The following is a 15,929-nucleotide window of genomic DNA, read 5'->3' on the forward strand; positions in this document are numbered from 1 at the left end:
ACCTTTTACCACATTATGTTTTCTTTCTGTTAGTATGAAGTGTTAAGGATTTGCATTAAAAATAACTTTCAACAAGTAAGAAACTAACTCAAATCAATTTATAATACTGCATATTTGTAATGTTGCTTTTCATTACATTATCATGACATTTATACAGTTTTATATACGCAGCAGCTGTCAATTCATGAAGAAATCTCACCTTTTTCTCTAAAATAAGAAAGTTTGCAGTATCAAATTCATTATAAATATTCCTGACCGGTTATATGGCTGCATATGAACAGTTGTTTGCAATATAACTACAGGTTAGCCGCTCAGGTTATATTTACAAACAACTGTTTATATAGGGCCATATAACCTGACAAAATCTTTATAACTAATAATGTATATTTGTCTACCAATCAGGAAGTTACACAGGAACATAACTGCAGTTACTGAATCTGTTCTGTATAGTATTTTAATTTAGAAGAGAACTCATACCTTGACAAGATTTTCCAGCATTACAAGTGGTCATGTGATTTAAAACATTCTTCATCGTTCTACAATGTGGCAGAGAGCAAGCTTCCCCATTATTCTGTTCTCGACGCTGACACTTATGGGCGTGCAGCAACAACACCAGTTGCTGTTGTATCAATTTGCGTTTCTCTGGGTCTGCAGACTGCGGTTGAGTGGCAGCAGCCGGAGCGCCTGGAGCACCCGGTACACCAGTATGGGGCACTGGTTGAGTTTGTGGAACCTGTTGCTATAAAAGAAAAAAAATAATGTCCAACTTTAGTCTAAGTAAAATATTCTTAAATATTGGTAAGTATTAGCGGATCTCTTTCTTTAATACAAATTGTTGTGCAATCAAGTATTGCAAAAGAAGTGAAATACACATCTTTATTAATTAGACACAATGGGAACAATGAATTTGTCTGCTCAAATAGGATTGAATATTAGTATAAGATTATTTCACTTCAAGATTCCTATCTAATTCTGACATTTGAAACCGCATTGCAATTTTTTCATATGATGAAAAGTACAGTCATGACAAAACTTAACAAAATATTAAAACATACACTTATTTGTATAATTTATGCATCTAGCTAAGAACAATGCTCAGGTTTTGGATTATTTGGAATTGACTAGAAATGTAATTCTTTTTTTAATTTCTGCCATTTTCCTACAGTGATGCACATTTTTGAAATGCATGCATGTATAATTAGATTAGATTTTAATCTAATGCTTTAAAGGGAAGACTTTAAAGAGAAATCCATGTACATATATCATCGAATAATGCAGATTCTTGCTCTCATATCTCTACTTATTATTAAAATGTCATTTGATTTTAGTTATAGCTTATTTGTCTGTGCTTGCCACACCATGTTATAAAGTGTAAAAACGTGTTGTAATAATCGTTTTCTCAATTTCAACTACACCATAATGCATCTTGAAATAAGAGCTGCCAGAGAGGACAGCAGGCTCAACTAATTTTGGACACGGAAAAAAAATGGAAAAAAAAATCAATCATGACATATATTTCTTGAAAATAAAACTTTTCAAATGTTTAATTTTTATACCACAAACTTTTCAAATGTTTAATTTTTATACCACATTTAAGTATCAGAGTAAGTGATAAATAAAAAATTAACATCAATTTCTGTGTTGTTATTGAAAGACAATAACCTTAAGTTTGAGGTTATGTCCCTAAAGGAACAAAATAATGACAAAAGGTAACACTTTTTAAACAAAATTCTACATTTGAAGAGAAGACAACTCTTGAAATACAGCTGTTACTAGAGTTTTGAATCATGTCATACATGTTTCCTATGAGGGCTCGAATTTTAACAAATGCTGATGGAAAAATTGACCATAAAAATTTCATGAGATGGTCATGACAATAGCTCTGCTTTTCCATCAAACTTACATAGCTAAATATGAGCCGCGTCATGACAAAACCAACATAATGGGTTTGCGACCAGCATGGATTTAGACCAGCCTGCGCGTCCGCGCAGTCTGATCAGGATCCATGCTGTTCGCTATCAGTTTGTCTACTTGTTATAGGGTCTGTAAGCGAACAGCATAGATCCTGATCAGACTGCGCGAATGCGCAGGCTGGTCTGGATCCATGCTGGTCGCAAACCCATTAAGTTGGTTTTGTTGTGACGCGGCTCATATGTTGTCTCAGTCCAAAGTGAAGACAATACTTGAAATATAGGTGATTTAGAATTCAGATCCTTGTCCAGTTGTCATACACAATTGTGTGTGTAAATAAGGAACATATATATAAATTTTGAAGTATGAGAACAAAACCATTTTAGTAAAAGTAAACAAAAGCTGTTCAAATGGGGAAATAATTCTTGACATAAGGTTTGACATTAAATTCATAGAAAATAATCTAGGTTAAGAAAAAAACATTTTAATACATTTAAACTTTAATCAGAAATCTGAATGCGGCTTTATGTAGAACTTAGAAGAGTACACAGACTCTTATACTTCATTATGTTCAGCGGACAATTAATTATACTATAGCATATATGGATTTAATATGTATGTTTATGAATACAGTTAGTTTTATAGCAAAAACAATACAGTTAGTTCAAAATGTGTTTAAACATGAAGTCAACAAAGCAAGAAAAAAGAATAGCAAATGTGATAAAATTACATCTCGAAAGAAAATTTAGGAATACAAATGAACAAAAAAATATGTATAAATAAATTATCTACTGCATGCAAAACAAAAATAATTTAATAAGTGACAGGCAGTACAAATTATGATGCTGTGGCAACTAATTATCAGTCTGAAAAAACTGAAAAAAATTCATTATTTTTCCTAAATTATTCATCAAAATTTTTATTCATAAATTTATCTTTATTCTAAGAAGTTTTGTTTCCAGTATACATTTAACCTTCATCTACTTGAGAGAAGAACATACAATTAAAGAAGAGCTTATAAAAAGCATAATTAACAGTTCGCAAACACTTAAAGATAAAGCAGTGCAAGGTGAGGGTGAGGCAAGCTAGTACTTACAGTGTTAGGGTTATGGGCAGGCATGCTGTGCGGTGGTGGAGAGGACATAGACGAGAGTACGGTAGAGGGATTGTTGTTGTTTGTGTTTGTATTGTAGTTAGACGTGGGCACTGGTAGCTGATGCCCTGTACCCTGTACCTGATTATAGCTGGGGAACCCGCCACCTCCACCCAGTGGTCCATTAGGCTGAAATAAGACACCATGGATATAGATGGAAAACAAAAACTACTACAATTAAAGGCTAAAACTTCAGCTTGCTAAACTTAATATCACCCTATATATAAATCCTTACAGTTAATAACTTTCACTGCTTACAAAAAAAAATCTACAAAAATTGTTGTTTGCAAGTCTTTATGATAAATATTATATTTGGATAATTCCTGTCTTAATAATTCAGGTTTCACGAAATAACAGAATCATGTTTAATTATTTAAGTTTATAAAATAAGCATCACAATAAGTTGCACCCTTATTCAGAATATATTAAAGTTTTAAACTTTAAAATATGATCTTTCAAAGATTAAGTTGAGCAAGCTACCTAACACAATTATAGGTCTACAAATAAAAGTGCTGAAAGATTTCCTGAATATCTGAGTAGAGAGTAATAAATAAATTAAATGCCCTTCATTAGTCTTTACTCTGTCAAATGATCAGGTATTCAAGAAATCTTTCTTGTTAACAACTATATTACAAGAATCAAAATTTATCTACATTTTCTAAAGGCAAGGATCTAAATTAAGTTAGCTTAAAATAATTTTAAAATTAAAAGAATAAAGAAGATAAATACACTTAAATATAAAATATGTTGTCATAAATATTAATAACTTAAAAAATTTGGAAATATTTGATTTTATACCCCCCCCTCTTTGTCTAGAAATATCTTTTAATATTTATAAAAACTGGCATAGGCTCAAACATCTAAGAGCAGCATTGCTGTGGTATTCAATTTGCAAGAGTAACTTTAAAATAAAAAGACAACATAGAATGGATTGTAATCTCTACCTCTAAAAGTAACAATCATGCAGCAATGATTATGAGAATCAAATATTAACTTTCACAGAAAGTCTAGGTACTATATAGTATACAAATGAATATAAGACCTAGATAAAAACCAACCCAAAATACAAGTCAAATGGGTGATAATTATATTGAACAGAAAGGCTTGTTTTTATCCTTTTAGAATGTTTACCTTCATCATTTGTTGTTGTGAACTTTGGATCATGCCAGCGTGATCCATAGGTTGCCGTGACATCTGGGTATTGCTTAAAGCCCCGATCATATTCTGCTGAGACATGCCCATATTGTTCATGCTTTGTGGCTGCATGCCTTGATTCTGCATCATCATTCCCCTCACTTGTGGCTGCCGTACACCCCCACCTGCACCATTCATGGCATATTGGGGTCCATTTATCATTTGATTTGGTGGATGGGGAATATTGTTAACACTTAATTGCGAGATTGTGTTCATATTCATATTTCCCGGCATATTAGACATTGAACTAGGCATTGACATGGATGATGATGTTGAGTTGGCTAATGAGAATGATGCACTACTTGACACAAATGTATTACTGTCTGATGGATAATGAGATGATGCGGGTGGTCCTGGCTTGTTTTGCACAAGTCCATGTGGAGGTGATTGTAAACTATTTGACAAGGGGCTTTTCACTGCATTGTTTAAAGCATTGTTCATTCCTATGTTTGCACTATTAGCAATACTGCTATTTGCACTACTTGCTGGTGTTGACACATTAGACAAGAGCTGTGTAATATGTTGATGTCTTTGACTTGCACTTTCCTGATTTCCAACATGCTGTGTTGGATCAGTTCCATTCTGTGTAGAAACTGCAGATGAATTGTCACTGGTTGTCATCAGCTCATCTGGCAGGTCAGTAGCCATGTCCAGCAGGAAGTTAAATTCTACAAAGTACAAAATTATAAATCATTATTTTGCTTCAGTTCTATTTTTAATAAAAATAAAAGCTCTGTTGTGGAGCTTTCACTGATATTCTAGCTTTACTGGTCCAGTTTAAAGTCGTATCCTAGCTATACTAATGGAGGCAGTGAATTGGGTTATACTTTACTTCATACTAAGAGAAAAATCATCTCCTGCACACAACAGAAATAAGCAAAATTAGGTTTCAGTTTAGATTTAAACATATTTATTCAAGCTTGAGAGCGAAACAAGTTCTTGCAACTTATAATAATCACTTTCGATTCTGCTTCCTGGAACTGACCAGTATGAATAAACATGGTCGTGACCCAATTAGGGCTCAAACCAATGATCCCTGGGTTGAGAGGAAGAGCCTTTAACCCATAAGCCACCGCTCCTCTTAAAGCACAATTAGAATCTTTATAAGTGTATGAATCTTCCCTATATGCTTTCTGATGATTTTGTAATCTTACAGACAAGATAAAATTGATTGGACAATGTCTCAGATTTCTGTGTCCGACTATTCACTCATAAGAACATTACTACATGCAACAATCAAACCATTATCAATCACTTAGAAAGGTTATGATATTAATTATATCATATCGCAAATAGTCTTGTTCTAAACAAAAAGCGCATTGAAATTCACAATTCAAATCTCAAAATTATTGAGAAGAAACAAATTAGTATCACAAACAAAAAATATGCCACCAATATGCCGCCAGTCACAATGGGACAGAGTAATGGTTCAAGCAAATTGAGATTAGTGTCGCATTAATTTCTTTTCCAAAAACATGCATGCGTCTTGTCAGCCGTTGTGAAAGATTTTTTCCATAAATATTGGTGTTAATAACAAAGTTATGTGAGTGAACAAGCAGTAAGATTTTAAAAGTCCCATTCATATTTACATGGTCTTAACATGATGCAAATTTTGTAATATATTTTCTTGTACAATTTTAGCACAATGTCATACCAACATGAAACCACCTATCTGATTGTTTTATCTGTCCCTTAAAAGTTTTATTTTTTTCCCCAAGAAAATTCCCAGAACTTTAAAAATCGAGGGAGAGATAAAAACCAAATTTTTAACATGTAACACATAAAAAAATGATTCTCAAAACAAAAGGGTTATTGAATGCTGATTGAAAAAAGAGGGGAAAGGGCAGAAATTTAAACCGAATCCCGTTAAAACCAATGATTTTTTGACGTGCCACAATTTCTGTTCACGTTTTAAGTAATAAGAGGTTACACATTAAAAGAAATCACATTCATTTAAATGAACAATGCCTTGACTTTCTTCTTACAGTTGTAAAAAATTGCTATAGACAAAATGATTACTGACATTTTACACATTAAAAAAATCAAACATAATTTATGTCAAAAGTGAAACTGGAATAAAATAATGTTTATTGCATATCCCTTGATATTTTTGCTGAAAAATGAAAAAAAAACTGAAAAAAATTTTCTTTTAAATGCCCCTAATTTAATTTTAATGTAAGTATCAAATATTCTAAATAAAGGGATAAAAAATGAAAATGAGGTTTGTTTCTGCAGGGTTAAAAAAAATCAAAAAAAACCCCATAAATTGCGCTCCAGCGACAACAAAAAAATTATTGCGAAATACAAAAAAAATATAATTATGAAGATTGATCATAAAAACCTATTCATTTCCCTTTTTGGTGGGGGCGAGTTTTTTTTCTTGTTCGGAGGCCCATCTCCAGGTCGGATTTTTTTTTTTTTGGTGGTTTAATCCTTTTTAAAAACACTTTATTCAATCCATCTTTAGAAATGCACAGATTTAATTTAGTGTTTAACCATTTTGAATCGATCTTAAGATTTCAAACGACATAATATCCAAAAAAGTGAGTTCGGGATTTCCAAAATAATCGCACTCCTCTTCACGATACAAAGCCGGGGTTCTCGGTTGGAATTATCCTCACATCTCGATAAATATCCGTCCAAGATCGACTTTCTTCAAATTATACTGTTGATTAAAGTTTCATCGAACCACTGAGTGCCTCAAAAATGAACTCCCTTCCAAATTAATTCGTATTTTCAGCTTTAAAAATTAGAATTTCACGACCAAATCCTTCCAAGATGGCGGCTGTTGATGAAAACTTTTACGCTTGTCACAAAAAGGTCCGGAAATTACCGAATAGCAATACTTTTAACGGAAATTAATTATTCAGTTAAACGTCATACCATGTGACACCAAAAAGATATTCTATTGGTTGAATGGCCGCAAAAATCAGATTCACGGTGTTTTACGGACATTATCGATGTAAAGCGGAAGTCAATCGACTTTTTACGCGAAACTTCGCAAATTGGCCGCATGAGAATTTCTATCTATTTTACATATATTTAGGCAGAAAACATCAATGAGTTTTAACAGTTGTTATTTTTCTTGTGTACTCTTTGTCTCTGTTAAATCGAAATCAACAACGGTGATATATATCAATATTTTTACTATCATATAGGTTTTATTAAGTCTGAACTCTTGTACGCGCACAACAACAGGAAAGTCCCTTGATAGAAGTTGGTATCCTTATTCTATTTAAAACACGATAACTTGTTATTTCTGAAAACTTTTTAAAGTTATAGGCATATCTATAGACGACTAAGTATACTGTACATCGGGATCCAAATGTGCCTAACCCAATATAAATGTGTTTTTTTCTCTCCTTTTATCAACATGCAATGCCCCAAGATTCTGCTGTTTGGCAACTAATATAGTTCTAGCGATTTTTTTTATGGAAGTCAAAATACCACTGTCATTATATTTTTCTATATCTTTTCTGATAATTTAAAATCACCGTATATCACTTATATTAATTACGTTCGTGATATATAAGCAGCGATCTCATTTGTTTAATACATTATTAAACCGTTATCAAATAATGTTAAAATGGCATTTGCCTCTTCACAATAAAAACAATTCCCTTAAAGAGTTTCATCTATTGCTAATAGGTGGATTAGCCGAGATCGAACATGCGAGCGCTGAATTATGATAGGCCAGCGCAAAACCATTGGACCACAGATCGACTCATGTAGAAATTATAATTATGCAAGAGCAATTTAATTAATGGATTCTTGTTCTATATTTGTTAATTACAGTCATATGTTACGGTATCAAACAGTTTACTGAATTACATGTCGTTTTACCCGTACGTGTCCGTCTATATTTTGATCGAATTACTTTAATTTTGCTAATGTTTAAAACGGTGCTAGGGATGCGTTACAGATTGCAGATGAAGTTATGTTATTAATATAAATCATTTATATAAATGTATCTCAAATCATTTTAATTATTTGATCAATAATATAGGACAATGTACCGTTTCTCGTATTATGTAACTAATTAAACTACCGTACAAATACCAAAAACCAAATAATAAAAGCATATAACTACATAAACACCAGAGTAATAACCTATCATAACTACCACAATAACAAAGGTGATACCGTCAGATAACTGCCCCAACCCCCAAAAAACCACCCGTCATCATAACTACCATACTCACCAAAGAAATTAGCTCATCATAATCCCCAATCAACAAAGTGACTCCGTCATCAAAAAAGACCCTACATTTTTTTGATAAAATGCCAAAACACCCGAGTAACTAAGAAAAGTTCACCAAAGGTCATCATAATCTGCCCCAATTACCCAAAATAACTATCGTCATAATAACTGCCACAATCACCAAAGTAGCGATTGTCTTCATAACTGGCACATTCACCAAAGTGACTACCGTCATCATTTCTACCACAGTCACCAAAGTAACTACCGTCATCATAACTACCACAATCACCAAAGTCACTACCGTCATGATTACTGCCACAATTACCAAAGTGACTACCGTCATCATAACTACCACAATCAACCAAAGTGACTACCGTCATCATAACTGCCACAATCATCAAAGTAACTATTGTTCTCATAATTACCACATTCACCAAAGTGACTACCGTCATCATCACTGGCACATTCACCAAAGTAACTACCGTCATCATAACCACCACAATTACCAAAGTGACTTCCGTCATTATAACTGCCACAATCACCAAAGTAACTACTGTCGACATAACTACCACAATCACCAAAGTGACTACCGACATGATTACTGCAACAATTACCAAAGTGACTACTGGCATTATAATGCCACAATCAACAAAGTGACTGCCGTCATCATAACCGCCACATTCACCAAAGCAATTACCGTCATCATAACTACCACAATTACCAAAGTAACTACCGTCATCATAACTACCACAATCACCAAAGTAACTACCGTCATCATAACTACCACAATCGCCAAAGTGACTACCGTCATCATATCTGCCACATTCACCAAAGTAACTACCGTCATCATAACTACCGCAATCACCAAAGTGACTACCATCATCATAACTGCCACATTCACCAAAGTAACTACCGCCATCATAACTACCGCAATCACCAAAGTGACTACCGACATGATTACTGCCACAATTACCAAAGTGACTACCGTCATCATAACTGCAACATTCAATAAAGTAACTACCGTTATCATAACTACCGCACTCACCAAAGTGACAACCGTCATCATATCTGCGACATTCACCAAAGTGACTACTGTCATCATAACTACCACAATCAACCAAAGTGACTACCGTTATCATAACTGCCACAATCACCAAAGGAACTATTGTTTTCATAATAATCGCATTCACCAAAGTGACTACCGCGATCATAACTAGCACAATCATCAAAGTAACTACCGTCATCATAACTACCACATTCACCAAAGTAACTATTGCTTACATAATAACCACATTCACCAAAGTAACTACAGTCATCATAACCGCCAAAATTACCAAAGTAACTATTATTTTCTTAACTACCACATTCACCAAAGTCCGTCATCATAACTGCCACATTCCCCCAAGTAACAACCTTCATCATAACTACCACATTCACCAAAGTAACTGCCGTCATCATAACTACCACATTCACCAAAATAACTGCCGTCATCATAACTACCACATTCACCAAAGTAACTATTGTTTACATAATAACCACATTCACCAGAGAAACTACCGTCATCATAAATACCACATTCACTAAATTATAACCGTCATCATAACTAACACAATCACAAAAGTAACTACCGTCATCATAACTGCCACAATCCCCAAAGTAATTACTGTCATCTTTTCTACCACAATAACAAAAGTAACTCCCGCCATCAAAACTGCCACAATTACCAAAGTAACTATTGTTTTCTTAACTGCCACAATCACCAAAGTGACTACCGTCATCATAACTACCACATTCACCAAAGTGACTACCGTCATCATAACTGCCAAAAATCCCCAAAGTAATTACTTTCATCTTTTCTACAACAATAACAAAAGTAACTCCCGCCATCAAAACTGCCACAATTACCAAAGTAACTATTGTTTTCTTAACTGCCACATTCACCAAAGTGACTACCGTCATCATAACTACCACATTCACCAAAGTGACTACCGTCATCATAACTACCTCATTCACCAAAGTGACTACCGTCATCATAACTGCCAAAATCCCCAAAGTAATTACTGTCATCTTTTCTACCACAATAACAAAAGTAACTCCCGCCATCAAAACTGCCACAATTACCAAAGTAACTATTGTTTTCTTAACTGCCACATTCACCAAAGTGACTACCGTCATCATAACTACCACATTCACCAAAGTGACTACCGTCATCATAACTACCACATTCACCAAAGTGACTACCGTCATCATAAGTACCTCATACACCAAAGTACCTACCTTATGATAATGCCCAAAATCACTAAAGTGACTGCCGTCATCATAACTGCCAAAATCACCAAAATAACTACCGTCATCAATTTTACCACAATCACCAAAGTAACTACCGTCATCATAACTGCCAGAATCATCAAAGTACCTACCGTCATCATAACTATCACAATCACCAAAGTAACTTTCGTCATCATGACTTTCACAATTACCAAAGTAATTACTGTCATCATTACTACCACAATCAAAAAAGTAACTACCGTCATCATAACCATCTCAATCACCAAAGTAACTACCGTCATCATAACTGCCAGAATCATCAAAGTAACTACCGTCATCATAACATTCACAATAACCAAAGTAACTACCGTCATCATTACTATCACACTATCAAAAATACTAACGTCATGATAACTACCACAATCAAATAAGTAACTACCGTCATCATAACTACCACAATTACCAAAGTGACTACCGTCATCATAACTTTAGCAATTACCAAAGGTAATTACTGTCATCATAACTGCCACATTCACCAAAGTAACTACCGTCGTCATAACAAGCACAATCAACAAAGTGACTACGTCATTATAACTGCCCGATTCACCAAAGTGACTACCGTCATCATAACTACCACAATCAACAAAGTGACTACCGTCATCATAACTGCCACATTCACCAAAGTAACTACCGTCATCAAAACTACCGCAATCACCAAAGTGACTACCGTTATCATAACTGCCACATTCACCAAAGTAACTACCGTCATCATAACTACCACAATCAACAAAGTGACTACCGTCATCATACTGCCACATTCACCAAAGTAACTACCGCCATCAAAACTGTCACAATTACCAAAGTTACTATTGCTTTCTTAACTACCACATTTACCAAAGTGACTACCGTCATCATAACTACTGTCATCATAACTACCACAATAACCAAAGTGACTACCGACATCATAACTACAAAAATCAACAAAGTAATTACCGTCATCATAACTACCACATTTACCAAAGTACCTACCGTCATGATAATGCCCAAATCACCTAAGTGAGTGCCGTCATCATAACTGCCAAAATCACCAAGGTAATTACCGTCATCATTACTACCACAATCACCAAAATTAACTTCCGTAATCATTACTGCCTTATTCACCAAAGTGTCTACCGTCATCATAACTACCACAATCACCAAAGTAACTACCGTCATCATACTGCAATAATCACCAAAGTAATTACCGTCATCATTTCTACCACAATCACCAAAGAAACTTCCGTAATCATTACTTCCTTATTCACCAAAGTGACTACCGTCATCATAACTGCCAAAATCAACAAAGTGTCTACCGTCATCATTTCTACCACAATCATCAAAGTAACTACCGTCATCATACTGCAATAATCACCAAAGTAATGACAGTCATCATTTCTACCACAATCACCAAAGTAACTACCGCCATCAAAACTGCAACAATGTCCAAAGTAACTATTGTTTTCTTAACTTTCACATTCACCAAAGTGACCACCGTCATCATAACTACCAAATTCATCAAAGTATCTACCGTCATGATTATGCCCAAATCACCTAAGTGACTGCCGTCATCATAACTGCCAAAATCACCAAGGTAATTACCGTCATCATTTCTACCACAATCACCAAAGTGATTGCCGTCATCATAACTACCACAATCACCAACGTAACTTCCGTAATCATTACTGCCTTATTCACCAAAGTGACTACCGTCATCATTACTGCCACAATCACCAAAGTAACTGCCGTCATCATAACTTACACAATTACCAAAGTAATTGCTGTCATCATTACTACCACAATCATCAAAGTAACTACCGTCATCATAACTTTCGCAATTACCAAAGTAATTACTGTACTGTCATCATTTCTGCCTCAATTACCAAAGTAGCTACCGTCATCATAACTACCATAATCACCAAAGTAACTACCGTCATCATAACTTTCGCAATTACCAAAGTAATTACTGTCATCAATTCTGCACATTCTACAAAGCAACTACCATCACCATTCACCAAAGTACTACCTTCATGATAACTGCCACAATCACCAAAGTAACTATCGTCTTCATAACTAGTACAATCACCAAAGTGACTACCGTCATCATAACTGCCACAATTCACCAAAGTGACTACCGTCACCATAACTACCTCAGTCACCAAACTACTATTTTCATGATAACTGTCACAATCACCAGAGTAACTACTGTCATCATAACTACCGCAATCACCAAAGTGACTACCGTCATGATTACTGCCTCAATTACCAAAGTGACTACCGTCATCATAACTACCACAATCAACCAAAGTGACTACCGTCATCATAACTACCACAATCAATCAAAGTGACTACCGTCATCATAACTGCCACAATCATCAAAGTAACTATTGTTTTCATAATTACCACATTCACCAAAGTGACTACCGTCATTATCACTGGCACATTCACCAAAGTAACTACCGTCATCATAATAACAACAATTACCAAAGTGACTTTCGTCATTATAACTACACCAGTCACCAAAGTACTTCAGTCATGATAACTGCCATAATCACCAAAGTAACTACTGTCAACATAACTACCACAATCAACCTAAGTGACTCTTATCATCATAACTGCCACAATCACCAAAGTAACGATTGTCTTCATAACTGCCACACTCACCAAAATAACAACCGTCATCATAACTTTCGCAATTACCAAAGTAATTACTGTCATCATTTCTGCCTCAATTACCAAAGTAACTACCGTCATCATAACTACCATAATCACCAAAGTAACTACCGTTATCATAACTACAACAATTACCAAAGTAAATACAGTCGTCATTATAACTGCTACAATCACAAAAGTAACTACCGTTATCATAACTACCACATTCACCACAGTAATTACTGTCATCATAACTGCCACAATCACCAAAGTAACTACCGTCATCATAACTACCACAATCACCAAAGTAACTACCGTCATCATAACTAGCACAATCAACAAAGTAACTACCGTCATCAAAACTACCCCAGTCACCAAAGTACTACCTTCATGATAACTGCCATATCACCAAAGTAACTACTGTCATCATAACTACCACAATCAACCTAAGTGACTCATCATAACTGCAACAATCACCAAAGTGACTTAAGTCATCATAACTGCCACAATGACCAAAGTGACTTCCGTCATCATTTCTGCCCCAATCACTTTAGTGACTACCGTCATGATAACTTCCACATTCACCAAAGTGACTACCGTCATGATAACTACCACAATTACTAAAGTGACTTCCGTCATCATTTCTGCCCCAATCACCAAAGTAACTACTGTCATTTTAACTGCCACAATCACCAAAGTAACTACCGTCATCATAACTGCCACAATGACCAAAGTGACTTCCGTCATCATTTCTGCCCTAATCACAATAGTGACTACCGTCATGATAACTACCACATTCACCAAAGTGACTCTTATCATCATAACTACCACAATCATCAAAGTAACTTCCGTCATCATATCTGCCACATTCACCAAAGTGACTACCGTCATCATAACTACCACAATTACCAAAGTAACTTCCGTCATCATAACTACCACACTTACCAAAGTGACTACCGTCAACATAACTACCACAATCACCAAAGTAATTACCGTCACAATATCTGCAATACACATCACAGTAACTGCCACACTCATCACAGTTACTACCATCATTACACTTAACCAATAAATACATTACTATATTCAACAAGGGATAACATTACCTATCACCATTACAATCATTTCCATTATTATCAATATCATCATTAACCGTCACCATCAGTATTATGCATCACAACCCAACATAAGTACATATCAATATAATCAGTAATATAACCAATCCCCCCCACCATTATAGTCAATCGTATTATTCACAAATCGTCCCAATTATAGGTCAATATCATCATTATTATTATCATCATCAATATCATCATCAACATCACACATCATCATCATCATCATCATCATCACTTCGTCATAACCACCCCCAGCATCACCACATTCATCATTATCATCATCATCACCTAGCATCATCATCATTATCATCAATCACCATCACCACCATTCATCATCATCATAATAGTCATCATCATCACCCTGCCGCCTCCATCATTAATATCGTCGTCCTAATCTTCCCCCTCTTCTTCCTTCTTTCTTCTTCTTTCATCAATCATCATCATCATCATCACCATCAATCATCATCATCACCCACTGTCTTCAATAACCACCACTACTGGCATCAATCATCATCATCATCACTGTCTTCATAAACCACCACTACTGGCATCATCATCATCATCACCACCACCACTGTCTTCATAACCACCACTACTGGCATCATCATCATCATCACCACCACTGTCTTCATAACCACCACTACTGGCATCATCATCATCATCATCATCATCACTGTCGTCATAACCACAACCACCACCACCAGCAGCAGCTCCATCGCCATCATTATAATCAGCAGCAGCAGTAGCACATGCCATCTTTACAATAATTATCTCTTGCATTAACTAAACCTTTATCCATCCCCAGAGTTTCTACCCTCAATTTGGGGGTCCCACCCAATGCACAAAATAATTTTTTATTTAGTTGATTTTTCTGAACTCGATTGCCCTTTAAAGGGTATCCATGTTTTCCTTTAAAGTTTTTTCTAAGGGGGCTGAAAAGGGATTTAACATTACCAAACACGGGAATTTTTATAAAAAAAGACATATATAATTTTAGCAAAAAAAAAATAATTTTGCCAAAATCTAATCAGTTTTTTTTTAAAACATTGCATGATGGGGTTCCATCCGCCCGTAAAACGTGAAGGCACAAAAAGAGCTTTCCTCTCCCCGGGGTTAATCGGGGCATCAGAAGGGCCCCCCCTAGGTCTTTTATTTTAGCCGTCTCCCAAATTTCTTCAAATCTTCTGCTAAAGCCCATCTTTTCTCCCAAAAGAACGTCCAAAAGGGGAAAAAAGGGGAATAACTTATTTGTTTCATTGAGGGTTTTAAAACTTTTTTATCTTAAATTGTAAAAACCCGCTCCCAAAGCACACCCCAGCAAATTTTTTTGCTGAGATTAAACATCAGTGTCAAAAAAATAAAATAACGGGAAATAGAATTTTTTTTTCTGATGCTG

General features: G+C 35.1%; 4 protein-coding genes across 9 annotated transcripts in view; all 4 read right to left on the reverse strand.

Moving 5' to 3' along the window:
• LOC132717207 (CREB-binding protein-like) overlaps positions 1 to 4,947 on the reverse strand; it is a 28,980-nt gene extending 24,033 nt beyond the window's left edge. For 5 of the 6 annotated variants that reach the window (XM_060700635.1, XM_060700634.1, XM_060700632.1 and 2 more), the window contains exons 1-3: positions 4,196 to 4,947; positions 3,008 to 3,193; positions 478 to 739 (exon numbers count right to left, since the gene is read on the reverse strand). In XM_060700635.1, the coding sequence (XP_060556618.1) occupies positions 478 to 739; positions 3,008 to 3,193; positions 4,196 to 4,906 (1,159 nt within the window). In that variant the 5' untranslated portion in view covers positions 4,907 to 4,947. The remainder of the gene's footprint in view (positions 1 to 477; positions 740 to 3,007; positions 3,194 to 4,195) is intronic. The other variant, XM_060700636.1, reaches the window with a different exon arrangement.
• A 4,878-nt stretch (positions 4,948 to 9,825) lies between these two features.
• LOC132717191 (repetin-like) lies at positions 9,826 to 11,906 on the reverse strand. The gene is made up of 4 exons (XM_060700613.1): positions 11,757 to 11,906; positions 11,301 to 11,536; positions 10,723 to 10,962; positions 9,826 to 10,039 (listed from the first exon to the last, which is right to left on the reverse strand). Exons 1-4 carry the CDS (start codon positions 11,904 to 11,906, stop codon positions 9,826 to 9,828), a joined length of 840 nt encoding a protein of 279 aa, XP_060556596.1.
• Positions 11,907 to 12,023: 117 nt separating this feature from the next.
• Positions 12,024 to 14,162, reverse strand: LOC132717192 (uncharacterized). The gene is made up of 4 exons (XM_060700614.1): positions 14,121 to 14,162; positions 13,500 to 13,797; positions 12,731 to 13,020; positions 12,024 to 12,125 (listed from the first exon to the last, which is right to left on the reverse strand). The coding sequence occupies exons 1-4, from the start codon at positions 14,160 to 14,162 to the stop codon at positions 12,024 to 12,026; spliced, it is 732 nt and encodes a 243-aa protein (XP_060556597.1).
• A 10-nt stretch (positions 14,163 to 14,172) lies between these two features.
• Positions 14,173 to 15,289, reverse strand: LOC132717195 (protein PFC0760c-like). Its single transcript, XM_060700615.1, has 2 exons — positions 15,070 to 15,289; positions 14,173 to 14,495 (listed from the first exon to the last, which is right to left on the reverse strand). The coding sequence occupies exons 1-2, from the start codon at positions 15,287 to 15,289 to the stop codon at positions 14,173 to 14,175; spliced, it is 543 nt and encodes a 180-aa protein (XP_060556598.1).
• Positions 15,290 to 15,929: the final 640 nt, after the last annotated feature.

This window comes from Ruditapes philippinarum, unplaced genomic scaffold, assembly GCF_026571515.1.
Source record: "Ruditapes philippinarum isolate M1 unplaced genomic scaffold, ASM2657151v2 ctg136_1_1_1_1, whole genome shotgun sequence".
Lineage (NCBI taxonomy): Eukaryota > Metazoa > Mollusca > Bivalvia > Venerida > Veneridae > Ruditapes > Ruditapes philippinarum.

Coding starts and splice junctions, on each gene's coding strand:
- LOC132717191 (XM_060700613.1), bottom strand. CDS start 11,906: ATGACGGTAGACACTTTGGTGAATAAGGCAGTAATGATTACGGAAGTT. Junction 10,963..11,300: donor TATAATGACGTAGTCACTTT/GTTGATTGTGCT, acceptor TGATTGTGGTAG/TAATGATGACAGTAATTACT. Junction 10,040..10,722: donor CATAAGGTAGGTACTTTGGT/GTATGAGGTACT, acceptor GTTATAATTTAG/TGAATGTGGTATTTATGATG.
- LOC132717192 (XM_060700614.1), bottom strand. CDS start 14,162: ATGACGGAAGTCACTTTGGTCATTGTGGCAGTTATGATGACG. Junction 13,021..13,499: donor TGATGACGGTAGTTACTTTG/GTAATTGAGGCA, acceptor TTGGTAATTGAG/GCAGTAATCATGACGGTAGT. Junction 12,126..12,730: donor AATGTGCAGAATTGATGACA/GTAATTACTTTG, acceptor TGATTATTGCAG/TATGATGACGGTAGTTACTT.
- LOC132717195 (XM_060700615.1), bottom strand. CDS start 15,289: ATGGCATGTGCTACTGCTGCTGCTGATTATAATGATGGCGATGGAGCT. Junction 14,496..15,069: donor TGATGATGCCAGTAGTGGTG/GTTTATGAAGAC, acceptor TGTTGAATATAG/TAATGTATTTATTGGTTAAG.